Source organism: Suricata suricatta, chromosome 17, assembly GCF_006229205.1.
Source record: "Suricata suricatta isolate VVHF042 chromosome 17, meerkat_22Aug2017_6uvM2_HiC, whole genome shotgun sequence".
In the NCBI taxonomy this organism is placed as follows: domain Eukaryota; kingdom Metazoa; phylum Chordata; class Mammalia; order Carnivora; family Herpestidae; genus Suricata; species Suricata suricatta.
Window position 1 is genome coordinate 10,123,480 of NC_043716.1, and position 25,951 is coordinate 10,149,430.

The 25,951-nt window shown below is 56.1% G+C and overlaps 1 protein-coding gene across 6 annotated transcripts in view; it reads left to right on the forward strand.

The window, feature by feature from the left end:
- The window catches only part of GRAP (GRB2 related adaptor protein), a 52,945-nt gene that overhangs the window by 20,757 nt on the left and 6,237 nt on the right, over nucleotides 1-25,951 (forward strand). For 3 of the 6 annotated variants that reach the window (XM_029928871.1, XM_029928866.1, XM_029928868.1), the window contains exons 2-5: nucleotides 7,945-8,143; nucleotides 15,302-15,430; nucleotides 15,943-16,040; nucleotides 20,807-20,929. In XM_029928871.1, coding sequence (XP_029784731.1) covers nucleotides 8,066-8,143; nucleotides 15,302-15,430; nucleotides 15,943-16,040; nucleotides 20,807-20,929 — 428 coding nt within the window. In that variant the 5' untranslated portion in view covers nucleotides 7,945-8,065. Of the gene's footprint in view, nucleotides 1-7,944; nucleotides 8,144-15,301; nucleotides 15,431-15,942; nucleotides 16,041-20,806; nucleotides 20,930-25,421; nucleotides 25,648-25,951 lie in introns of all 6 variants that reach the window. The other 3 variants (XM_029928867.1, XM_029928869.1, XM_029928870.1) reach the window with 2 other exon arrangements.

Consider the following 25,951-nt stretch of genomic DNA (forward strand, 5'->3'; position numbering starts at 1 on the left):
AGAAAAAAAAAGTACCTTCTGGTGAATCTTCTGTTTTACTTATTGTACTTTCCAACTCCGTAACGTCCCTTTGGTTCTTTCCACAATTTCAGTCTCTTTATTACATTCTCTGTTTGGCGAGACATCTCCTCATGCCTTCCTTTACTTTCTTTGATCACGGTTTCCTTCAGTTCTGTAAACACGTGTAAAATGACTACTTTAAAGTCTTTTTCTGGTAACTCTGACATCTGGTCTCTCTCACAGGCAGTTTGTGTGCCTGAATTTTTTCCTGCCTGTGGTCATGCTTTCTTCCTTTTTGTTTCGTTTCGTTTCATTATTGTTATTTTCTTATTTGCTGAGTGACGACCGGGTAATTTCGGTGACGTCTCCTTCCTCCTCACAAGGTTCAGCCTCGGACAATCTCCCCTGGGGGACACGGTTTGGAAAGCTCGGGGCACCGGGGATGACGTTCAGGCAGGTCTCACATTCCGACCACACCCAGCTGTTAAACTAATTTCCAACTGATTTTTCTGTCATTTTCAACAATACCCTGGGGGCATACATTGTTCCACAAAGACTCAAGTCAACTCTGGCTCTTTTGAAGGAATACCGTATGGTTCATAATTTTAAAAAACTTTTTAATGTTTAATATTTATTTTTGAGACAGAGTGTGAGCAGGGAAGGAACAGAGAGAGAGGGAGACAGAATCCGAAGCAGGCTCCGGGCTCTGAGCTGTCAGCACAGAGCCCGATGCGGGTTCCTGACCTGAGCCGAAGTCAGAGGCTTAACCGACTGAGCCACCCAGGCGCCCCAAAACCACACGGTTCTTGAGAGCACCTTTATGTCTGAAGCTCTCCACTCTCTGCTACAAATGAGGTCAGTTCCAGGAAGAGAGGGTGAGCTGTTTTATGGGCAGTTTCTATCCCCGGGCAAACCTCTGAGCGGCTCTGGAACCAGGGGTGGGGACCATGGCAGCTTCTCTCTGAGTAATGACCTTGACCGGGAGGGATCTGCCTGAGGTCCTTTCACCTGCCCCAGCTGGTGTGCAGTCACCACGTCTGAGGTGAGGCTGGAGGGGCTGGGCCCCAGCGTTCCCAGCATCCTGTGCTCAAAGCACTGGCTCTGTTCCAGGAATGGAGGCCGGGCAGGGGGGAGGCCTCTCGCCCGCAGTCATGCACTTAGCCTCAGCAGTCGGTAGCTGGAGCAGCCTTGAGAAACGCTGGCATCCTGGGTCTCCCAGGGAGAAGGCCCTCTTCGCGGAAGCAAGGGTGAGAGGGGCCCTGTGGTCTTGGTCTGGGGGAAGAGGGCCTGCGTCTGGTTGGAGTGGGAAGGGTTAGAGGCTGCCTTGGGGCAGTGGGCTTGGGCAATGGAAACCTGAGGAGGTAAAAGGGCCCACAGTGACCCAGTAGGAATCGCTATTGCCTCGGGGGCGGGGGGGGGGCGCCCCAGTGCAGTGGGGGCACCCTGACTGAAATCATGACCCCAAGTTGGAGCTCCATTCCCTTCGGTGGACGCCCCTTTGGGAATCCGTAACCCGGTCTTTTCCACCATGGGATGAGCCCCTTCTCTTCCTTCAGACTCACCCTTGGGCCGTATTCTTGGTTTTTTTTTTTTAAGTGTTTTTTATTTATTTTTGAGAGACTGAGAGAGACAGCACGAGCAGGGGAGAGGCAGAGAGAGAGGGAGACACAGAATCTGAAGCAGGCTCCAGGCTCTGAGCTGTCAGCACAGAGCCCGACGCGGGGCTCAAACCCAAGAACCGTGAGATCATGACCTGAGCGGAAGCCAGACGCTTAACCGATGGAGCCACCCAGGCGCCCCTGGGCTGTATTCTTAACAACTAACAAATTTGACCCCAAGGCCTGAGGAGAAAATGTCTCCTCTCTTCTTGTAATGTTTCCTGGCCTCAGGAAACACTCCCAGATCAAGAGGCATGGCCCCTCCACAGAGCTCTTTCTTAAAATACTACATTTTCCAGCTCGACCTCTTTCACTAGAACTCCTCCAAATGGTCAGAAGTGTCGTATGTCCAAGCCTTCATGGCACTGTCCCCAAACCCCGGGCCCCCACAAAAACTGTAGGTGTCTTTCTTGGTTTCATGGCCCATCTAACCCTGTGGACATCCTAGATGACCCCTTTTTTATTCCCCCTGGTCAGTTTTTCCCTCCCCTGAAGGTCCAGAGGTTCCTGTGGACCCTACTAATGCCCTGGGGGTGACTGCCATTGCCACTACCGTGCCACCACCCTACCAAGGTCCCCTCTCTTACATCCCATACCCACCTGGCGCTAACTATGAGTCTAAGGACCCGACTTCCTTTTCTCCACAAAATGTCACCCATCAGTGAGGTGGCAAACAGGGAGGCAGGGACGGTAGGGTCCACATTCCCTTTCCAATGTCTGATCTATCTCAGAAACAAAATTTGGGGTTTTTTTCACCCCAAAACCCCCACAACCCATCCCAGTACCTTCGAGGTTCTTTATGGGAGAACTTTCTTCCAAACAAATCTTATATTAGGCCCTGACATCCGCCGTCTCACACATCATGTTACATCCCTCCGGCACACTGTGTCCCACTAATGAGCAAAACCAGAACAGCCCCAAACCTGGCCCCACTTCCTCTGGAAGCAACATCCAAAAGTTACATCCGGGGACTAGGTATACCCCAGGACCCTTTCGCAGAACAAAAAGGCACGTGAACCTGTGTGAACGGGGTCCTACCGCATTCTCCCGACCACAACAGTGGTTGGGGCACCAACAGTGGTACCAGCAGTGGTAACCCCTCGCGGCTTCTCCTCGTGGATGTATCTTTCCGGAATCAAGATGGCTGCTGCCCCAGATGAGGAGGACTCGCCAGGCACAGCTGTGAGCCGTTGGAGAGCTACGTTTTGTTCACATGAGACCCAGGTGATACATACCTGAGGCCTGGAGACCCAGGACTCTGGCCCCTTACGGTCCCCATTCTCTCGCATTCAATCCTTCTATTATATTATCTTAGAAAATCTCCCTACTTTCCTCCCCAAACTCTCGGGATCTCTCCTTCCCAGTCACAAGACTTCATTCTCGACCTTTTCCTTCAGGGTGACCTCTCTGAATTTACTTGGTCAGAAATCATAACTTTCCTGGAGCTGCTCCCTGCTTGGGGTTCTGCTCTCACAGTCCAATCATCACCCCGTTTGGGGCCAACCTTGGTCTGTCATCGGAACCTTCTTTGGGTGCGTATCCAGTCTCTCCTTGGCTTCTCCCTTGTGGTGTATTCAATAAACCTCTCTTTTTTTCTCTCTCTTTGTTTTAGAGAGAGAAAGCACATGAACGGGGAAGGGGCAGAGACGGGAGGGGAAAGGGGATCGGAAGCAGACTCTGCTGATTGCAGAGAGCCCCATGTGAGGCTCGAACTCACAAACCATGAGATCATGCCCTGAGCCAAAGCTGGATGCCCAACTGCCTGAGCCGCCCAGGCTCTTTCGTTCTGCCTTGGGTGAATTCTTTCACCACCCTTGCCGCCGGAGTCCCCTGGATTGTCCCCACCAGAGGGGTCTCTGTGCTGTTGGTCTGGGGGAGGGGGACCTGTGCTGTTGGTCTGGGGGGGGTGGGAGGCCAGTGCTGTCGGCTGAAGTGGTCTGGAGTCTTCACCTCACTGAGCGGGAAGGAGGGTGGAGGGAGGGAGTGCTCTTGGTTCAAGTACCACAGCCCCGCCTATCTTGCCAAGTCGCCCTAATTGTTCCTGAGTGGTTCTTCATTCTCCGTTCCCCCTTTGGACCATTTCCAGAAGCTTTAAACATGTTGTCGGTGTTGTTTACTGGTTTCCACCGGTTTTATGGGAAGCAGGTTGTGGCACCCCCTTGTGCTGGTTCTGCCGGATGTCTGTCTCTGAAAGCAGAGCTCTGTTTTGTTTTGATTTTTTTTTCTCCACCTCGCTGGTGAAAACGCACAAAATCTTACGCAGAGCTGGGCGCAGAGGAGAGGCTCCAGAGGTAGTTCTGAAGTGAAGGAGCCCCAGAAAACAACGTGATCCTTTCTCTCTACTGTCTTGTTGGACTTTCCCCGACCAACGGTTTCCCTCCCTGCCCAGGATGAAAACTCACATGTCTCAGCCGATGTCTGATAATAACAAGTCCCCCTTCCTGCCTCCTTGGGGGGTTAACGGTACAGTCCAGCCTGATACTTACAAGGCTCCAACTTTCATTGAAGCCGCACTTCCCCTGGGCGCCTGGGGGGCTCAGTCGGTTAAGTGTGAGACCGGCTCAGCACATGGTCTCACGGTTTGTGAGTTTGAGCCCCACAAGGGGTTCGAACTCATGAACTGTAGTATCATGACCTGAAGTTGGACGCTTAACTGACTGAGCCCCCCCAGGTGCCCCTCAAGCTGCCATTTCTATCTCTGACCCCTAGGACCAGCCCCGAGGGTGACTGGTGACGGGTGTACTTGTCTCCCGTGGCTTCCGCATGTCCTCACTTTCTCTAGTGGCTTTAACAACACAAGGGTATTCTGTACAGTTTTGGAGGCCGAAGTCCAAAACCAGTCCCGCTGGGCTAAAGTCGAGGTGAGGGTGGGCAGCCTCCTTCTATCCGTGAGTGGGTGGCCGTTCTCAGCTCCTGGCGTCCTTGGCTCGTGTCCCCTCCCTCCATCTTCAGAGCCGAGAATCTAGGGAGCATCCATGGGGCTTCAGTCACGTTCCTGCTTCTCCTATGTCAGACCTCCCCACTGCCTCCCTCTCATAGGACTCTTGAGGTTACACTGAGGGCCGCCCCGGAATAATCCAGGATCCTGCCCCCCTCTCAGGATCCTTACCTCAGCCACACCGGCGAAGTCCCCTTGTCAGAGGAGGGAACACTCCCAGGCCCGGGATTAGGAGCTGAATGTCTTTGGGCCGATAGTCAGCCTGCCACAGGGGATTAGGGTCTAAGGCCTGAGCGTCTTTCCGGCTGGCTCTGTTGTGGGCCGCTAGTGACCAACACTCGCTGATTTTCGCCTCCTGTGGGCAGCTTTAGAGGCACCTCCGTGGGGACCCTGGCGGCGGTTCCCCCAGGGGCTTGACGCCCCTCCCAGCCGGCAGAGCTGAGGCCGCCATCTTTCCAGGCCCCTCCACCCCCCCTCAGCTCGGCCGCCCGCAGCCGCCAGGGGCCGTCTCAGTCAAGTCCCCGTTGGGCGTCCCGTCTGGTCTCTGGGAATTCGGACGATTGGCACCCACCCCCACACCCCTCCCTTGACTCACTGTGCGCGCTGCCCGGCGCCAGGCTGAGGTCACGCGCCGGCGCGAGCACGGGCCTGGCTCAGGTTTGTCTGGACTTGAACTCCAGCCCTTACTAGCCCTACGCCCTTAGGGGAGCTACTCACCTTCTGTGCGTGACCTGGCACAGAACAAGTCCTTTGAAAAACATAAACCAACCCAGGCACCTGGCCCCCAAGCCCCAGGGGACACACGGTCCGCTGCACAAGGAGTCCCCTCCCACCTCGGCCCCTGGCACCTCGGATTTGTGGGGTGGGGAGTCCCAACCCCCTGACTGCACCATTCTGGGGCTTTGAAGCCTGAGCTGAAACTGAGCCGGAAAGAAGAGCCTTATAACATCCTGTCGCCAGCGGGCTGGGCGGCGGAAGCCAGGGAGGGGCTGCGGGCACCAGCCGAGGTCTGGGCACCTAGGGCTCCCACCGCCTCTGCCCTGTGCCTCTTCTGGACCCACAACTTTTTTCTTTTTAAACTAAACCTTTTATTTGGAGATGACTGTGGGTTCACATATATCGTAGCAACTTTATACGTGGAAAAATTTCAAACCTTCCGAAAAGCCGTGGGAAGGGCAGGATGACACCCATGTACCCTCACCCCTGCTCACCAATCCATATCTGATTGAGTTCATGGCTTTTAATCTATTATCCGTAACTCCATAGACACACCTAGCAATAAATGTAGAAATATGGACATAGTCTGTGCAAGATTTAGCAGATCGAAGCAGAGCCGAGAGGAAAGAGGGAAGCCGGGTTATGGAGCCAAGAGGGCCTTTATTGGGATCCGCAGTCCTTGGGCGAGGTTCCGTGACTCGAGTCCCGGGCAGAGTCAGGGAAGGCGCGCCTGGTACAGAAGGGGCGAGGTATTTTATGGGTGAAAGACTTCCAGTCCGGTCCTGGGAGGGCAGACCACCAAATAAGGGCACTTTAGGGACGTGGCGGGATGGGATAGGTTGCCTCCTCTGTCAGGGTGGTGGGAAGCTGAGGCTCCGTGATTGGCTGTTTTCAAACTGGCGAGGAACATTCCAGGTCTGCAGGTGAGGGGTGGGGGTCGTTGGTGCACGGTGTTCCTCCAACCCACAGCAAAATGGCCGCTCGGTCGCCATGCCAAGGTGACTCCCAAGGTGACTCTTACAGTCTGTCTACTAAGAATATATTTCCTTTTTTTTTAAAGTTTATGTTTTATTCATTTTGAAAGGGGAGGGGAAAGGAGAGAGAGAGAGAGAGAGAGAGAGAGAGAGAGAGAGAGAGAATCTCAAGCAGCTCTGTGCTGTCTGCAGGGAGCCTGACGTGGGGCTCCAACTCACAAACCTTATGACCATGATCTAAGCCAAAATCAAGAGTCAGACGCTCAACCGACTAAGCCACGCAGGCGCCCCTAGGAATTCTATTTCTAAAGACTCATATATATAGATATCTAGATATAGAGAGAATATATAGATATATATAGAGAGAGAACAGATGAATATATTTACATAGAATGCATGTGGGGGGGGTTATACGCACCCCCCCCCCCTGCCCGTGTAGTGGTTCTAGAAGGAATAACAACGCCACGGTAACAAGCATAATGAGCCCCAGCTGGACCCTGGTTAGACACACCCTCCCGGTCGGAGGGCAGCTGATTCTCGGGCTGGGGCGGGAGAAGTCTTACAGGAACCTGGAACATACTGTCAGAAAGGAAGTGCTCAGAGGATGATGGGGACGTGTCATCATTCCTGGGGGTCCCGAGGGGCAAGAGGACAAGGAGGCGGCTGGACAGGGGTCCCACTGGCCGGATCTGGGGCACCCTGAGCATTTCGGAGCATTCCTTGCAGTGATAGGTTGTCATCCATTGACTAAAACACGAACACATGACGTAACCATGTTGATATAAACAAAGGAGGAAAACCTCTTTTACAGGAAAAAACCAGTCTGGCTTCACATTGATCCATCCAGCTCCCATCCCGCACCGCAGGGCCCTTCCTCTTTTGGCCTCTCCTCTTCCGGGTTTGTGTCTCCTTTCTTTCCCGGAGAGAACCAAAGTTCTGAACAATACCACCGTATTTATCCGTTTATGCGCTTTCCCACGGTACTCACTCGGCTGCTCCAGGGTACCACAGCCCATAACAAACCTACTCAGGGAAGGTCAAGTTTATCTGCAGTTCTTTCTGACCTTCAGATCTCAGTCGCACTGCCTGGTGTTTAAACCGGAAGAGGCACCTTCCAAATTGGGCTTTGATGGATGTGTAGGAGTCTCCCAGGAAGAGAAAGGGGAAGAGAAGACCCCGCAAAGGGGCATGCATGTGCCAAAGGCTAGGGAACGAGAGTGGTGTGCCCCCTGAACTAGAGCAGGGGCCCTGCGTTGGCTTGCAGGGAAAGGAGTAACAGAGTGAATCTGGAGAGGAGTGTGGTGGGGGTTGGGCACAGTGGCTTCGAAGGGCCTTGAATGCCAGGCAAGGAGCTTGGGTTGATGTAGCAGGTGCTGGGGAGTCCCGAGGGGCACTAGGGTTTGGGAAATGTGGAGGGCAGATGGGCATGTTGGTGGGGGTGACTGGGACCCTGAGCTGCCAGGATGGCTTCGGGGCACTTCTCTGGAAAGCTCCGTCTCTCATCTGTGACTTGGGTAAAGGACAGGATCCGCTCCCAGGGCTCCCCGGGGACTCCCCACGAGCCACACCTGGACTTCGGGGTCTGCGGTAGAGGCTGGGCCTCTCACACACTCTCCGCGCTCTGTGACATGTCTGCTTCCTGTTTCTCCTCCCTCAGGGGCAGCCTCAAAAGAACACACGCGCTCTCAAAACAAAGGAAGACGGGTCCTGGACCGCAGAGGAAGCAGGAAGCTGTGACCCTGCTCTGAGCCCAGCTGCCGGGGCCCGGGGACAGCGGGATGGAGTCCGTGGCCCTGTACAGCTTCCAGGCCACCGAGAGTGATGAGCTGGCTTTCAACAAGGGGGACACGCTCAAGGTAGGGGGGCTGGAATGGGCCGAGTTGGCCATGCATGGAATGGGGGGGAGAAGAATGAGGGGCCCAGGACAGCCCCCCAGAGTCCAGCTTCTAGAGAAGGACAGGCCCAGCTTCTCCGGTTACTGGCTGTGGGATTCCGGACAAGACACTTCCTCCCTTGGAGCCTCAGTTTCCTCATCTAGGAAATGGGGGGATAATTAATTATGACCAGTCCTTTGGGGGCCGTTGTGAGGATTCAAGGAGACATTACCATAGTGCCTGGCAGGAGTTGGTTCAACGCCCAGTTTTCTGGCAAAGAATTTGAAAACACAGTTGAAAGGAGGGAGGGAGTGGGGGAGGGAAGGACAGAAAAGGACGCAAGAAGAGTCAGGTGCACACACTCACCTACTGGGGCTGAAAGAACTGTGACTGAAGGGTAAGAATGAGCTTCCCAGCAGTGTGGAGAAAAGGGAAAGGAGAGTCATACTCGTGTCTCCTTGTCTGCCCCCCTTTTTTTCGTTTTTATTGTTTATTTATTTTTTATTTGAGAGAGAGAGAGAGCACGTGTGCGAGCAGGAGAGAGGGACAGAGGGAGAGAGAGAGAAAGAAAATCTTAAGCAGGCTCCATTCTGCAACCCCGGGATCATGACGTGAGCCAAAATCAGGAGTCAGGCACACGATCGACTGAGCCAACCCAGGTTCCCCTCTTTGATGAACATCACAGCAAGGTGGTCTGGGCAGACTGGTTCGTGGGCGCTCTCTCTGGAAACATCCCTGCTTACAAGTCTGCAAATGCGAGCCGAGGTCAGAAGCCGCCATGCCAAGATTTAGGCACCGAGTGCCGCTGAGTCCCGTTAAGGAAGTCACTGCCCTTCCCGGGGCCTCAGTCTCCACACTGGAGCCGTGGCCACTAGACGGGGTGTCTCTCCACCCGGCTGGGCCCCAAGCTTCAAGCGCAAGAGGAGGGGACAGGAACTCCTGTTTGCTGGCACCCTGCAATAGTTGGGTCCCGAGCTCAGCAACTCGCGCTCATGTCCCAGTGAAGCTGCCGAGGTGGGGAGAATCAGTCCCCCTTTCCCAGGGGACTAAACTGAGGCACAGGGAGGGGACATGACTTGCTTGGCATGGGGCCAGATTTGGGGTGACCCTACGTCCTTTGACTCCGGAATCTTCATTCTGTTCCCGTGAGGCTGGGCTAGGGTTTGGGGAGTATGACGTGTGTCCCCTTAAGGAACTCCCTCTCTATGCCGGGATGCCTGCGCCTGGGTCCACCTGAGTGCTGGCTGGGGGCCCAGGGACAGGTGGCCAGCTGGGGACGGGAGCAGGTTTAGCACCGGCACCACCTTGCCAGGTGTGAGAGAGACCTTCCATGAGACCCTGGTCTAGTTCACAGACCTCACCGACTAATCAGAGCAGTTTGGGGTGTGTAGACCCAGATTCAGGGCTTGGAGAGGAGGAGGGCAGCGAGGAAGCAGGGGTGAGGGGGGCATTGGGCTGCAGCTGGGACCCAGAGTGACCAGCCTGTGGTGGATGGGGGGGGTCCGTGGGCACCCCCAGGCCACTGTATTAAAGACTGTGACATCTCCACTTTCTTCCCAGATCCAGGTGCCTGCGACCCCCCCCCCCCCAGTACTGGTTAAGTTTCCCGCTACCCTCTGCTAAGGCATCAGCCAGCTCCTGGTGAGCGTGCTTTTACCAGAAGCGTGGGCAGGAAGGAGTGCGTGAGCTGATAAGGACAGGGACCCAGCAGGGCACCAGGACATGACACGCAATAGTCTCTTAGTAAGACTCTGGGAATGTGGCAGGAAAGAAGGAAGGAAGGAAGGATTCAAGTGCCAGCTGAAACGCGGGTGTCCCTCATGTCCACAGAGCCTGACGGGGGTACCTTTCAAGCTCCAAGAATGACGGAGTGACAGGCAATGTCACTTGTTTCCTTCTTTCCATCCTTCCTTCCTTCCACAAGCACGGGTCAAGCTTTGGAGCACATACTCTGTGCCAGGCATTGTCCTAAGTGCTGGGGACACAGCAATGAGCAAGGCAGAGTCCCTGCCCTCCTGGAGCTGACATTCCAGAGAGTGAGTGACACCAGGAGGTGATAAGTGGATTGAAGAAATCGACCCGGGGAGATGAAATGCAGAGGCCAGTGGGTGAGAGGGCACAATGGGTCAACCTTAGGTGGGGTGGTCAGGACAGTCTCTCCAAAGAGGTAACATCTAGGGGTGGCTGGCTGGCCGAATCAATGGAGCATGTAATTCTTGATCTCGGGTCATGAGTTCAAGCCCCATATTGTGCATAGAGCTTAAAAAAAAAAAAAGAGGTAACACCTTAGCTGACACCTGAAGGATGAGCAGGAACCAGCCATGCAAAGAGCCTGGGGAAGAGAGCACCGGGTGGCGTGGGCGGGAACAGCTGGTGCAAAGGCCCTGAGGCAGGACCATACATATTGGTGTGTTTGAATTGTTGAAAGAAAGGTTTGTGGCTGAAGTGCAGGGAGAAAAGAGAAGCACAGGGTAAGGATGATGTTGGGAGGTAAGTAGGAATTAGGACCTGTGAAGGATTTGTATTTTATTCTAAATTTGAGGCATACGCACTGAAGGGTATTCAGCAGGGGAAAAAAACTGGTTCAGTTTTGAAAAGATAACAGAGGAGACAGGAAGGGAAGCAGAGAGGGGCTCTTGCAGTCTGCTAGGTAAGAAATGAAGGTGGCTTAACCTTAAAAACAAATGACAAAAATATTAATGTCCTTAATATGTAAAGAGCTCTTATAAATCAACAAGAAAATTATAAAGAGCATGGGTGGTGGACAAGTAAAGTGATGATCATTTTTTTAAATGTTTTTTATTTATTTTTGAGAGAGAGAGAGAGACAGCGTAAGCAGGGGAAGGTCAGAGAGAGAGGGAGATACAGAATCTGAAGCAGGCTCCAGGCTCTGAGCTAGCTGTCAGCATAGAGCCTGATGCGGGGCTCAGACCCACGAACCACGAGATCATGACCTGAGCCAAAGCCGGTGCTTAACCAACTGAGCCACCCAGGCACCTCGCAATGACCATTTTGATGGGAACTTGGGAAACATTTAAATAGCCATAAAAATATCCATGTGTGTGAGCCAGGAATTCTGCCTCTGGGAAAATGCGACATAATCAGAGATGTATGTGTGTTCTCTCATAAAGGACTCAGGGAGCACTCAGTGTGTCCCTGGTTCTGGTCTCAGCACTGGACACTCAGCAAGGAGACAATGGGCACAGCCCCTGCTCACGCAGTGATTCCGGTGCCAGACGTGGGCCACAAACCAGATAAATAAGTAAAACACAGAGTTTGTTAGATGGAGACGGTGCCTAGGGGAAAACAGAGCCCGCGAGAGGTGGGGCACGTTGGCTAGTGCTTGCGGTGTGAAATTGTGAAATTAACCTGCGTTACCGGCTTAGTCCTGAGTAATGTGCAGCCCTGAAAATGCTTTTTGGGGAGGGTTTTAATGGCATAAAAAAGCTCATAATTCAACATTCAGTGGCAAAAAGCAGAATGCAAACCTATCCACACAGGGGGTCGCCTCTCCACAGATAATCAATGGATATTGGTTTTGTGGAGGGGAAAACTGACGGTTTTCTGGGCACTGGATTTGTGCCCAGAAAAGAAAAGATTAGAAAGAAATGACCTGATAAAGCTAGCGTTGTCGGTTTGGGGAGGCCGGACATTGCTATTCCCAGTTCCTTCTTTACTCTTCCTGCACGGCTCACATGGCCCGCAAGCCGCAAGCATTCCTTCCAGGGCCCGCTGAGGCAGTGCCAGCGCGCTCCTGCGTGTGCAAGTGCAAGGTCACATCCTGCCTTTATTCAGATTTGGATGGTTTGGTTTGGTTTTGTTTTGCATTAGCTCGATTTTGTGTTGGGTTTTTGGTGTGGTATTTTTTTTTTTTTTGCATTAGCTTTTAAACAGGCTTTATATTTCAGAAGTTTTTTTTAAAAAAATTTAAATGCTAATTTATTTTTGAGAGGCAGAGAGAGAGAGCGAGAGAGACAGAATCTGAAGCAGGCTCCAGGCTCCACACCATCAGCATGGAGCCCGATGCAGGGCTCGAACCCACAAACCATGAGATCATGACCTGAGTTGAAACCAAGAGCTGGACTCCTAACCGACTGAGCCACCCAGGCGCCCCCAGAACAGCGTCAGATTTACAGAAAACTCAAGGAGACAGTACCCATCTGCCCTGGACCCGTCTCTCCCTATCTGTAACATCTCACTTACATCATTGGCGCCATGCAATTTTTACCTTAATAGATTGATATTGCTACATTATTAACTATGAACACACTCAGAGTTTGCATTGGTTTTATTTTTTTAACATAACTTTTTTAACATGTTCCAAAATATCAACTCAGTTGATTCCTGAGTTTCTTGCCCCTCCCCCCTCAGATTTTGCTCCTGAGGTGCCACACCGGCCTCCTGCTCACAAAGCCCTCCCCCTCTGTGTCACCCTGTGCGCCCTCTTCCTCCTGGCCAGAGCGGCGCTGTGGGGGGTCCGGTGGCCCTCCGTCACCTGGCTGGGGTGGGGTGGGGTGGGGTGCAGCTCCTGGAACCAGCCCGCCCATTCTTCCAAGGAGTCTCTCCGGGCCGTGAGCGCCCCCTGTGGGCCGGGACCGGAAGTGCCCACCTGCAGACCCAGCCTCCCGGAGCCGGGGTGAAAGCACCTGAGCTCCGGGCCTGGAGGAAACCGGGGATGGGGGGGTGGGGGGGGACATCGACCCGCGCTGGACAGGCGGTCCCAGACATCCCTTCCCTGGAACAAAGCGTCCTCCCCGGTGGGCTCGGCGCTTCTGGGTGCACAGGACCCCAGTGTTCCCAGCCGGAGGAGGGGGGCGGGTGGTGGCTTCCCCCGCATGTCTCCGTGGATGACCTGGCCCCCAAGGCCCAGACTCAGGGAGCCCACAGCCTCCTTGGCATCTCCAAAGAGTAGGTCGATGGCACCTCAGGCCCAGTGCAGTCAATCCCGAACCCCCAACCGGCTCCCCAACAGCCTTTCCCGTGGCGGCCGCCAGCACCCGGCCCCCACCCCCAACTGTCTCATACCCGGCCCATCATTGAGTCCAGTCAGCGATCCTGCCAGCACCTACCCCGAACCTGACGCTTCTCCACACCCACGCCGCCCTCCTCCTCCAGGCCTCCCTCTCCCGTCCTCTCCTCGCTGCCCCCCTGCCTCTGCTCCTAGCCTCTCCGGCCTCCACACAGCAGCCTTCACTCAGAGCCTGAGCCTCCCAGGTGCCCTCCCTGCTTCTCTTGGCTTTTATTTTTATTTCTTTTAAGTTTAAACTTATTTATTTTGAGAGAAAGAAGGAGAGTGCATGCAGGAAAGGGGCAGAGAGAGACAGAGGGAGAGAATCCCAAGCAGGCTCCGCGCTGTCCGCACAGAGCCCGACGTGGGGCTCGATCCTGCAGACCATGAGGTCGTGGCCTGAGCTGAAATCAAGAGTTAAAGGCTTAATGGAAGGAGCCACCTGGGCGCCCCTTCTCTTGGCTTTTAAAGTAAAATCTGAATAGCTTCCCACGGCAGGAAGCTTCCCCCTCCCCGCCACTCCTCACCGCGCATCCCTCCCGCCTCAACTCCAGACACACTGGCCTCCTCTCTGGTCTGAGAACAGGCCTTGCTACCGCCTCAGGGCCCCTGCACTGGCTGTTCCCTCTGTCTTGGACACTGTTCCCTGCATGTTCTCATATCTGGTTCCTTCCAGTAACCGGGGTCTCAGTCCACATATTGCCAATTTAGAGAGGATTTTCTCGACCATCCTGCTGGGCCCCTGTTGACGGTCCGCCCACCCCCAACCAGACATCCTCCATCTATCCCAGAGCCCTCAGCACTACCGGAAATTACCTGTTAGGTGTCCTTCCTTCTTCATTGTCCACCTCTGTGCACAACAGTGTAAGTTTGTCCCCTGCTGTCTCTCTAGGACAGCGTGGGGTGTGGCCCACAGCAGGTGCTCAACGCCCTGGCTGGGGGCCGTGGAGCTGGGCAGCATCCTGGGTGGAGGGCACCCATGGCCGCGAAGGCTTGGGGGGCAAGCCAAGGTGTGACTTTCACCAGGGAAGAGCTGGTCCCGCCTTTGTGTGAATTCACATGGCCCCGGGGCGGGGCGGGGCATGTCTGTAGCTTTTGAACCATTTTAACATTAAGAAATCAGCTAATCTGGAGCACATGGGTGGCTCGGTCAGTTAAGGGGGTCTGATTCTTGATTTTGGGCTCATGATCTCATGGTTCATGAGTTCAATCCCTGCCTTGGGCTCTGCGCTGACAGCACAGAGCCGGCTTGGGATTCTGTCTCTCCCTCTCTCTCTCTCTGCCCCTCCCTCCCTCTCTTTCTCTAACATAAATAAGTTAACTTTAAAAGAAAAGAATTCAGCTAATGTAACTAATGAGAACACTTCTGGGTCCTCGGAGTGGAGAGGACAAGAAAACAAAACAAGATTTAAAGAAACCGCAGAGATTCTATGAGGTGTATTATGTTCACATGTCCACACAGGCCTCTGTAGTCACAAGGCACTGCCGTATTGAGCATAGGCCATACATGTGCCCATTTCACAGATGAGAAAACTGAAGCAGAGACTACGGAGAGAGTCAGAAGCAGACAGAGTAGCCTGGCCCCAGGCTCCAGGGCATCTTCCCCCAATCTGTGGCTGTGAAGGCGGCTGCAGGCTTCCATGTTCCCATTAAGTTGGGGGATTGTTTTTGTTTTGTTTTCGGCAGAAGTTTTCCTGCGTCAGCCACCTGCTTCCGTCCGTCCGGGCTGCTGACCTTGCCCAGGCTACAGTGTCAGGAAGGAAGGAGCTCAACGGGGCCTGGCAGACAGACAAGGGGGTGCCTGGCCGCAAGGCCTGGGCCCAAAGCAGCAAATCCCAGCTCTTGCTGGCAAAGTGGAACTAGGTTGATGCCCTTGCACTGGCCTGCCCCAGGCTCTTGGCTCCTGCAACGCCCCCACCCCTGCTGGGTGGCCCTGCTCCACTCCCATCTCTGGCCCTCAGTGTCCCCATGTGTGAAACAGCCTTTGGCCATGAGCTGTCCCACAGAAGGCTTGCCCCAGGGGAAGGAAGGGGCCCCACGATTCACACTGGACCTCCCCTCCCACCCTGCCGCCAGGCCTATTCCTCTCTGCCGCCGCTTGGTCGCTCACCCACTGCAACTGCCCAACTCAGGCTGTTTCAGTTCCTCTTGGCCCACCTGCGGGGCTGCAGACGTCTCCACCACGGACAAGGAGCCATGTGACCTGGCGGCCAGGCCTCAGCTGCACCCTAGCCCGAAGGCCTCCCCTGCTTTGCTCTCTGGTACCTGAATCCCCACCACCCTGCACTGTCACCACTGAACTCAGATTATAAGGGTTGTTTAAATGGAAGTGACTCCAGGTGACCACCAGTAGGTGCTGAGCTCAGGCAGGGGCTCACCGACCTTCCAGGGTCCCCCCGACCTTCACCCTGTGGGTCGGTGCACGGCCCACAAATGCTGCAGAAATCCCATGTTCAGGAGCAGAGCTCAGGAGCTGAGGCACTCCAGATCCGCCCCCCCAATCTGCCTGGGAGTCTGGCTCCAGCCCCCCTAAAGTTCACTGCACTGACCCAAACCACCTCTGGGTTCCCAGCTGTCCAACCTGGGGAGTCTGTGACCCTCCTGGAGATGGGCTGTCCTGGGCCCTGAAATCAGACACCACGGCCCTGTGAACTGGGGCAGGTCCCCACCCCTCCCCTGTGAGGTGGGTCCTGGGCTGGCATGGGTGATGCCCACCTGGGGTCCTGGAGCTCCCGCTTCAGTAACCAAGTGACCGTGTCTCTCCCGCCTGCAGATCCTGAACATGGAGGATGACCAGAACTGGTACAAGGCTGAGCTGCGAGGGGCCGAGGGCTTTATTCCCAAGAACTACATCCGCATCAAGCCCCACCCGTAAGTGTCCCCAAGTGCAATTCCCAGCCGCCACCCCGGCCCTATGCTCAAGGCAGCCCGGCCCCTGCAGGCACGTGTCCTCACGGGGACTCCTCGCTTCTACTCATCGGTCTCTACGCTGAGCAGGGGCAGAGGGATAGAGACGTGAGGACCAAAGTGATGGCAGGGGCAGGGCCAGCCCAGGCCACACCACCGGGGACCCAAACCCCAGAGCACAGGAGAGTGCTGAAGGGGACGGGGCCCCGGGCTGTGAGCCAGCTGGGCCACGGCTGCTGCGTCGTCTCTAGCAGGTCCTGCTCTCTCTATTCCCCAGTTTCCTCTCCTGTAACACAAGGGCCGAGGCTTCAACCTACAGAGGATTCTAGAGTTCTCTCTAAGAGTGGGAGTCCCATGTAGGGCCAGGTGTCCTGGGACCTGGGACCTGCTGGTCCAGGGAGGCTCCCAGCACGCTGTCAGCTCTGAGAATGGCTATGGCAGAGCCCAGCCCCAGAACAGGCCCGAGTGGCCAAAGACCTATGGAAAGCCAACTAGATATGTTTAGATAATGGTCACTCAGTCATTCATCAAACACTAGCCACGGCCCCAGGGGGCCTAGCCAGGTGATGCCGGAGACACGTGATGAGATGCTGGGGTTGGAGCGGTCCCGTCCTGGGGGAGAGACAAGACATAAAGAAAGCACCAGAAGACAGCACTGAGGTAACTGGGGAAGGCTCCTCAGAAGAGGTGGCAATGAGTGAGGCTTTGAAGGGTGTGTAGGAGTTGGCTAAGCAGCAAAAGAGGAAGGCATTCCTGGAAGAGGGGACAGGGAGGACAATGAGGAGGAGCCCATGGCAGGAGGGCCTCAAATGCCAGGCTCAAGGAGGTGACTAGCACAGAGAGGGCTGAGCAGGGGAGGGACCCAATCCCCGCTGGAGGCATGTGACAGGGCCATGCAGGCCGGAGGGAACAGGCTGGAAGCCATGAGGTGTGTGTGACTGTGGGGAGCAGGGGCGGGCGGTGCAGGGCCAGGGTGGGGACTGGCTGGTATTTCCTCTTTACCTGCCTTCGAGTTATTTCCAAAGCTGCCACCACCTCCGGCTTCCTGTGCGGGTGAGGCCCCGTCCCACCCAGGTCCCCAGCTACTCTGCCTGGGTTCCGGGCGTCCCCAGCCTCCCACACAGGGGCTGCTGCCTCCAGCCGACGTCCTGGGCTACGGCCATGACACCCAGGCCCCGCGGTGGCCCTGTGTGTTGGAGTCCAGCTCCGGCAGGTCCAGGGCTCCCTGAAGGACGGACGGTGTCGGCGAAAGGGGGCAAGAGAGTCTCGGCTTCTTTCTGCTCACCAGGCTGGCGTCTCTGCTCTGACCGGAGACTCAGCCTTTTTTACTAAACAAGCATAGGGGATAAAACAGAAGTGCCAACTGCCTTAGACAATGATTTCTGATGACAAATTCTTTGGCATGTAAAAATTTCCCAGAACCTAGATTGGTAGAAGATTCATGCATAATCTTTATCAATAGTGATTGAAGTAGGTGACTAGATGCTTATTACATGGGGAAGGAAAGGATCTTTAGCATTCAAATACAAGGCAGTGTTTTTAGCATAGCAAAGGCAAGAGTTAGTTTTTTTGTGAGCAGGGGTCAATAGCCTGTTTTCGAGGGGAAGAAAGACAGATTTTCTCAGAAAATGTAATATTTGCTCCTATAATCACAAAAGAAGAAATTCCTATAACAAGTTTTTTCATAAGGTACAATTCACAGACTTTTAGCACAAGAAGGCAAATCACTCCTGATATCAGTCAGTCAGGTGCCTTGGGGGTCGGTGCTCAAGCGGAAATGGAGTAGGGGTTGGGTGAGGGTAGATGCCATCTGACGGGGGGAGGCCTTGCAAACCTGCCTTACTTTGGAAATGGCTCCCAGCACCTGTGGGCAGGTGTCCGTCCCTTTGGCCTTATCGTCTTTCTGTCCATAAACGGAGAGCACAGGGTGGGGGTGGGGGTAGATGGAGAGATGCCAGGTGTCCCAACGGAGGACACAGGCAGGAGTGACCACCGTGGGCTGGTGGGTGGGAGAGAGGCTGCCAGGGGGAGGAAATGGCCTGGCAAAGCCTGGAAGCCCAGAAGGCCCAAAACTGCCCAGGGGCCCTGAATAGAAGCTTCCATTTGCTGACACAAGACTTCGGGGCAGGGCTGGGCCCATCTGGGCAACACTGGCGGTTGAGACAAGATTCCATCTGTTGGAGACCATGGAGGGTCCCAGTGTCCAAGGCCCTTGGGGTCCCTGGGGCCAATTCTAGCCACGTACATGTGGGACAGAGCAGGGACAGGCCAGGCCCCTGACTACCCGTCAGGCCATGCCCGGGTGTGTTCTGGGCTAACCTCAGCCCCCGCTCTGGCCCCAAAATAGTGGTGGGGAAACCCAGCTCAGCAACTGACTCAACTTGCCAGGCCCCAGGGTGGGGGGCAGGGGCGGGGGCTGGGGTCCCAGGAGCTCTCCTTTTACACCAGCCCCACACCCTCCCTGAGCTCCCAACAGTGTGCCGGTGGGGCTCAGGGAGGGCGTCCCAGAGGAGAGGCACAGTTCGCTGGGCCTGGCAGTTACAATAGAAGTTTGCCAGCAGGGCAGCAGACCGGCCTAAGCAAGTGCTGTGAGGGGAGGGGTATTAGCCATTTCATAGCAGTGGGGGGGGGGGGGGACACGGGCATGCGGCAGCACCTGCCATCTCCCGAGGGCCCTGCAAGCAGGTACGATCATCACCATCACAGACAAGGAGCAGAGGCACAGAGAGGCTGAAGGGCTTGCCCAGAGACACACAGCCGGCAAACGGCAGAGTGGGATTGCAGCCCTGTGCTGTGGGCCCCAAGTCTCGTGGGGAGGGGCTGCTGTAAGACCCTCCATGATGCTGGGGGAGGGTCTGAGCCAGAGACTTGCTGTGCAACCTTTCAGGGGATCCCTGCCCCTCTCTGGGCCTCCACAAAATGGGGGAGTAAGTGAGCGAGGTAGCCACGGGTTGATTGACACTGGCATGGAGAGAGCTGAGTTCTAGGGGCTTCGGTGAGGGGCGCACCCTGCCCCTCAAGCCACCTGAGGACCTGCCCTGCCTTCTCCTGATGGGGGCAGGGCTGGCCTCCATGGAGGGTGCGGCTGACAAAGCCTTTGAGGGTGACGGCCGCCCACACAACTGACGCCTCCTGTGGGGTTTTGTGGGTTCTTTGGAGACAGGCAGGCCCTCAGGAAACGCCCACTCAGGGCCCCACTGGGCCCCTGCTCCTGAAAGCGCCTGCACCTGTGTCCTGCTGAGGGCTTCTGGGAGGAGGAGGAGCCCCCTTCCCCGCCCGGGACCTCCCAGCCCTGCTGGCCTAACTCCAGGGACCCGGCCGAGCTTTCCAGACGGCTGCCTTGAGCCTCCACACTCAGCTGCCCTCCACCGCCTCCCCTCCAGGAAATCCGCCGGGAGATGGGCTCGGGGTCCCCACCAGTTTGGGGCCGGCCATGGGCTAAGCCTCACTTCTGGGTGTGGGCCCCGCGGAAGCTGCACATGAGGGGCGGTGTGGGGACCAGGACCTTATCTCGGAGCGGGGGAGCGGGCAGGGAAGGGGCCAGGAAGTAGGGGTGTGTTGTCCACACGGCCGCTGCTGGCGGTGACAGGACAGACGGACAGACAGACTGGAGGCAGGGATGCAGCCCAGGCTCCCGAGGGGTCCATCGGGGCAGGGAGCTGAATCCACCTGCTCCTCTCAGAGAATGTTCTGGGGGCTCAGCCCGCCCGGCACACAGGCCTATGTTAGTCCCCAGAAAAGAGCCCCAGGGCCGAATCCTGGTGTTCGCATTTAGCTCAGCATGGTGCAGCGTGGGGACAGTGGGGACATGGGGACAGTGGGGACGTGGCGGGACACCACCGGCGTCTGCTGCTCCACCTATCGCCCTTGCTCTGGGCTTCAAGGGCCCGTCAACATCCTGACACAACAGGAAAAGTCCCACCTCCCATCTGCCCCCCGTGCCAAACTCAGACTCAGGAAATGTTTGCTGAAAGAGGGAAGAGAAACTTTACAGGGGACGGCGTCTCTGGTCCCAGCCCGGGTTGGCCGTGGTGCTACCCTGGACTGCGGCTGCTCTGGGCCTCAGTTTCCCCAGCTGAACAATGAAGGGCCCGGCCAGAGACCACCTGGACACTACAAGGGCGGGCAAGGCACCGAGGCCGGGTCTGCATGGGCCACATGGCGAGATGGGCAGGCCTGGTAGAGAAGCTGCCTCCCAGCCCTTGGCCTCCGGGGGCAGAACGGCCGGGAGGGTCTCACAGGACGCTGACCGAGCGCTTCTGTGGACCCAGGCCTATTTGATCAGCAAGAAAAGGGACTTAGACCTGTGAGAAAAAGTCCAGGCGGCCTCAGGCTGTGCATCTGTGAAATGGGTGCAGGGGACGATCTTTCCTCATCAGACTGAAGGTGCTAGTGCATTTGCCATCCGTTTGTCTAGTTTTCTCACTTTTCAGCTGGGATTGGCCAGGTCGAGGTTCCCTAAGTTTTGATTTTTCTCATTTCGGAAGGGTATGTTTGCCTGGCGCGGTGGGAAAGGCTTGGGCTTGGGAGCCAGAACGCTGGGATCGGGTCCCAACTCCTGCCTGCCATGGCGTGTAACCCTGGGCTCCTCGCTGTGCAGTTCTGAGCCTCAGGCTCCTCATCTGTGAAATGGGTACAATCCCATCTCCTGTGTCTCCGGTCTCTGCCATGACCACCGCGACGTTGGGCGCCTGGCCTTGCCCTCCCTCACTCGCCCCCTCTCTCTGCAGGTGGTATTCAGGGAGGATTTCCCGGCAGCTGGCTGAAGAGATTCTGATGCAGCGGAACCACCTGGGCGCCTTCCTGATCCGGGAGAGTGAGAGCTCCCCGGGGGAGTTCTCTGTGTCTGTGAAGTGAGTCCTGACCCGCGGTGGGGGCGGGGGGGGGCGGCTTTGGAGCTGAGCCTGGAAGCCCAGGAGGGGCTCACAGAGGTGGGGAGAGTTGTCTCCCTGAGGGAGACGCAGGCAGAGCCTGGGGGAGGGGGGGGGCGGGGCAGGGAATGACGCGCACCCCAGTGTGTGGCCGGAGGGGTGGGCACACGCTTGGGAAGGGGGTTGGGGCTGCCCGCAAGGCCTCGAGTGCCGGCACCAAGGGTCTGGACGTTATTCTCTGAGCAGTAAGGACCCTTTACCGACCCGTCGTGAGGGGAGGAAGAAGGATGCCAGGGTTGGATGTAACGGGAGCAACGGGGGGCGAGGAGCAGCGAGGCACCCAGGACAGGGATCCCGGAATGTTCTGTGGACAGGGTCCCACCATTTGGTGCCGTGACTGACATGACGGACTGTGGGGCCAGGCTGCTTGGGTTCCGATCCTAGGTCTTTCCTGGCTGTGTGACCTGGGGCAAGTGACTTCACCTCTCTGTGCCTGTTTCCTCTGATGTGAAATGAGTAATTGTAAGGAATATATGAGTCAATATATATATATATATTTTTTTAAGTCAATATATTTAGAGGGATCAGAATAGTGCCTGACATTGAAGCAGGGTCGCCTGATGAGAGGGTCTGGCTTTGTGACCGGCAGCTTCTCGGGTGTGACGTCAGCCTCTGGGCAGCACAGAACCCGATCCCTAAGGCCACAACTAGGGCAATGGAGGAATCCAGGCTGGAAGGTAGAAACGGGAAGAGGCATCGGGGGCCAAGGGGTCTGGTCTCTGTGCTTCCTGGGACAGCAGGAGACAGAGGCCTAAATTCAAGGAATGTTCGTTGAGGGACATGTCATGTGCCAGGCTGGGGAAATGACAGTAAGAAAACCAAAGTAGCTGCCCGTATGGGTTTATGTCCTGGAGGGAGAGACAGACAGCAAACAAGGAAGCAAAGGAATACAGCAGGAGTCAAGGTGATCGGAGTCAGCCTCTCTGAAGAGGTAGCATTTGAACAAAGATCTGAACTTGGGAGTGGAGACTGCCCAGGTCTCCGGGAATGGGGACCTGGGAGGAGAGACTTCTAGGCATGGGGAACAGCAAATGCAAAGGCCCTGAGGTAGGAATACACTGGCTCCTCTTTGAGCCTCTCTTTTCCCATCTTAAAAATGGGAGCACTGTCAGTGTGCACGTGTGGGGGGGATGCTGTGAGTTCTTAGCCCTGATCCATGCCCCCTCACCCCAGAATGGCCGTGGGCATCTGGAGTGGTCCCTGGGTCACCTTCCCACTTCCACAGCTCAGCCTCCACTCCTCAGGTTCCCAGCAAAAGCAGGAAATGGCAATTTCCCACGTGCTGGCTGTCCAAGGGACATCTAGGAATGGCGCCACCAGTGGGCTGGTCCAGCTTCAAGTGGCTCCTGGAATCAGTTCCAAGATGGCTCAGCAGACCAGGGGCACAGGGAACTCACTGGGACAGCTTCTGCAGCTGGGGCTGAGGGGAGACGCTGGCCCTCCAGACCCCTACCCTGCCTCTCCTCCTGCTAGCAAATCACACCACCAACGCCTCATGCACTGCCCTCTTCTGGTGACTCTTTGTAAATGCAGCCCCACCAGTGCACATGCGCAGGTTGACGCAAACATCTGAGGCCTGTGTGTGTGTGTGTGAGAGAGAGAGAGAGAGAGAGAGAGAGAGAGAGAGAGAGAGAGGGAGGAGGGAGGAGAGAGGAGAGAGAGGAGGAGAGAGGAGGAGAGAGGATCACAGAGCGGGACAGGGAGATTGAGTGTGGTGGGAACGTAGACACGGCCTGGACCAGGGGTCTCCATGATGAATGAATAAATCAGGGAGATTCTGTGACAGGGGACCCATTCCACATGGTGAAGGAGGTGACATCTGAGCTGGGCCCTGAAGCCTGAGCAGAAGTTTGGTGCACAGAGAGAGGAGAGGAATGTCAGGTGCAGGGCCCAGCATGTGCAAAGACCCGGAGCTGGGGCGGGGAGGGCTGAGTTTGGATAGCAACAAGTTTGGCCAGGAGGGGGAGGTAGGCAGTACTAGGAAGTAGTTGTTGAGCAGGGAGCCAGCACCAGTGTCCTGGGAACAGGTCTGGGAGCGTCCTGTGGAGAAACCTGGCACATGCCCTCCACTTGTCCCCCAGGGTGTCCCGGCCAAGCCCCCCCAAGGTCAGAACCAGCAGGAGATTCTGGTCTCTTACCTAGAGGCTCAGCTTGCTGTGGTTTGTGCTCAGCGCCACCAGGTGGCGTCCTCCACCCTCGGTTTCATCCCCGCTGAGCCAGGGCTCCAGGTCCTGCTCCCATTCTTGGTCCTTTGTCTCTCATAGGGACCTTTCGGTGGCCCTTGGAGGATCACAGGGCAGAGATCGAGCTGGAAACAGACTCAGGGGGTGTATGTGGATAGGAGCATGGGCTTCTGAGCAAGAATCTCAGCTCCAGTACCTGCTAGCCATCTAACCCTGGGCACCTTACCCCCTGAGCCTCGGTTAGGAAACTGTAAAATGAACATCCATGGACAGTGCTTAGTATGATGCTTAGTATGATGCCTACTAAGTTCTCAAAAAGTGCCAGTTACACTTTAGTTATTACATTACCCTCTACGGGCCCCCCAGTGCTTCCCAGCCCCGTGTCCCATGAGCCCAGGGCTGCTGGAGAAGGGACAGTGACATGGAGTGGCAGGGAACCCAGTTCTTGTCTCGACTTTGCTCAGAGCCCGCTGTGAAACCCCGGGCAGGTCCTGGCTTTCTCCCGGCTTCGTGTGCTCACCTACAACACGGAGACAGTAACCCCAAGTCGCGAAGTCCAGTGACTCGATGGCCGTCCAGAAAAGTGACAGGTGTGCAGATTCATGTGTGAGAGCATTTCTGCCCGCGTTGGCTTGGCTCTTGGGGACTCTGACCCCATTACACGTGGCATCTCCCGCATGCTCACGCCAAGCCCCATAAAGCTGTCAGAGCTGGGGTTTATGGGCCCTGGGCTGCCTCGTGGAGGGAGGGCCCCACGGCTGGCTGCCCTTTACGAGTTTACAAAGGGCTGTCCGCCACCCCTTCCAGGGGCGGGTCTGAGCTGGCAGCCAGCAAGCTGGGGACCAGGGTTTGTGTCACGTTTGTCCCACACTCCCAGCCAGCCTGCTGTGGACTCCTCCGCTGTAAATGGCAGGTCATTTCCAAGTGAGGTATTTTGCTTCTGTTCAGGCCAGAGGTGCCCTGGAGTCAATGCACTTATGTTTGTTCTGGTCACTGAGCACCTACTGTGTGCCAGGCTTTGTCCCAGGTGCTTGGGGTTCGGCCATGAACAAAGTAGGACGAAGCTCCCTGTTCTTCGGGCACCCATTTCTACTGGGGTGACAGACAAAAAACAGTGAGGAATTATATAAAATCTTGGAAGATGATAAAGGCTCTTGGGAAGATGAAGCAGGAAAGAATTAGTGGCAGAGGTGGAGGAACAACACCATGCAGGCAAAGACGGAAGAAGTGATCCCCAGAAGCCCAGCGGGCAGGAAACGGAAGCTCAGAGAGGTGCAGTAACTATCCCAAGGTCACACAGCAAGGAAGAGTGGAGCAAGTGCCCACTGACCATCTGCGCCCTGACAAACCCACGTGTCCTGAGTCCCAAAGACCCACTGGTCCCTGTCAGGGTCACTCTGATTCTATTTCATGTCTGCTGCAGTCATGTATTCCATGGCTAGAGAAGGGCCGTGCCCAGCTGGGGCAGTCTTCGGGCTCCTGACCTTGCCCCAGCCATGTTTATCCTGTCCCTTTGCCGCTGCCACTGTCCCTTTGCTGCTGCTGCCACCAGTCGAGAAAAACCAGCCAGGCAGGACAGGCTGCTGCTAGCATCAGGCCTTACTTGGTCCTTGAGGCTTTGGTGACAGCCCAGAGGCCAGGCCCTGCGCCTCGTTCCCCCCACCCCCACCCACAGGAGGTAGGCGTGGGGGTCACAGACAGAGACAAACACACCCAGCGCTGCAAAGAAAGGGACTCACACCTATAGGCACTCTCATGGAACAGAGAGAGACCGCCCCCTCCCCCCACACCCCTAGACACAATAGACACAGACACCAGGCACACGCAGGCCGGGACACTCACGCAAACACCCTGGGCAGTGCTCACTCTTGCAGACCAGCTCAGACGCCCCCTCCTCTGGCCTCTCCCGGGCCACCCTTCCCTCCTCCAGCTCAGGAGGGCTCACCCAGCAGGGCCGTCTGCTCTCAAGCCATCCCCCTCACCCAGTTCAGGGGTCCTCTGGTCCCCTATGTGCCCTTGAGCTCCCCTGGGCCTGGGGGTGAGGGCTCGAGGTCTGGAGAGTCCACCGAGGGTCTGCGGGCTTCTCAGACCCCACCCAGGCCTTGAAGGAGCGCTGAGGCCAAGGCCACAGGAGACAGGGAAGGTATTCTTGGGGAGATGGAAAGCAAGGGCCCCACGAGGCCGGAAGACAGGCTGAGCAGAGAGGCACAGACTGCCCCATATTGCCCCAGATGCAGAGGCCTCAGGGCCGCCCGATGGAAGCGGCCTGCTCGGGCTCAGACAGGTGTGATCACTGATGGGAGGGGCCACGCCCGGCTTCCACGGCTGCCCCTGGCTGCGGGCAGGCCTCTCTCCTTCCTGCACCCCGCTCTCCTCACGACAGAACGGAAGGTCGGACCAGGTGGGAGAAGGGACAGACCTGCCATTCACTGAGGACCTATGATGTCCCACACCCAGGTGAGGGGCTGGAACATGCAAGCTTCCCTGATTTGAGAATCCTCCCCATTCTCAGATGGGAAGGTTCTAGAAGGGTCCCTTGCCCCTTTCCTGTCTCATCTCCTGTTCTCTACTTGCCGATCCTCCTGGGTGATCAGGGAGTGTGCTGCTCCAGCTAACTTTCCCGGTCACTGAAGACAACCTCCAAGCACCAACAAGGTCAACGTTGTGGTCAGTTGGGGGTCGAGATCGTTTTTTTTTTTTTTTTAATGTTTATTTTTATTTTTGAGAGAGAGAGAGAGAGAGAGAGAGAGAGAGAGAGAGA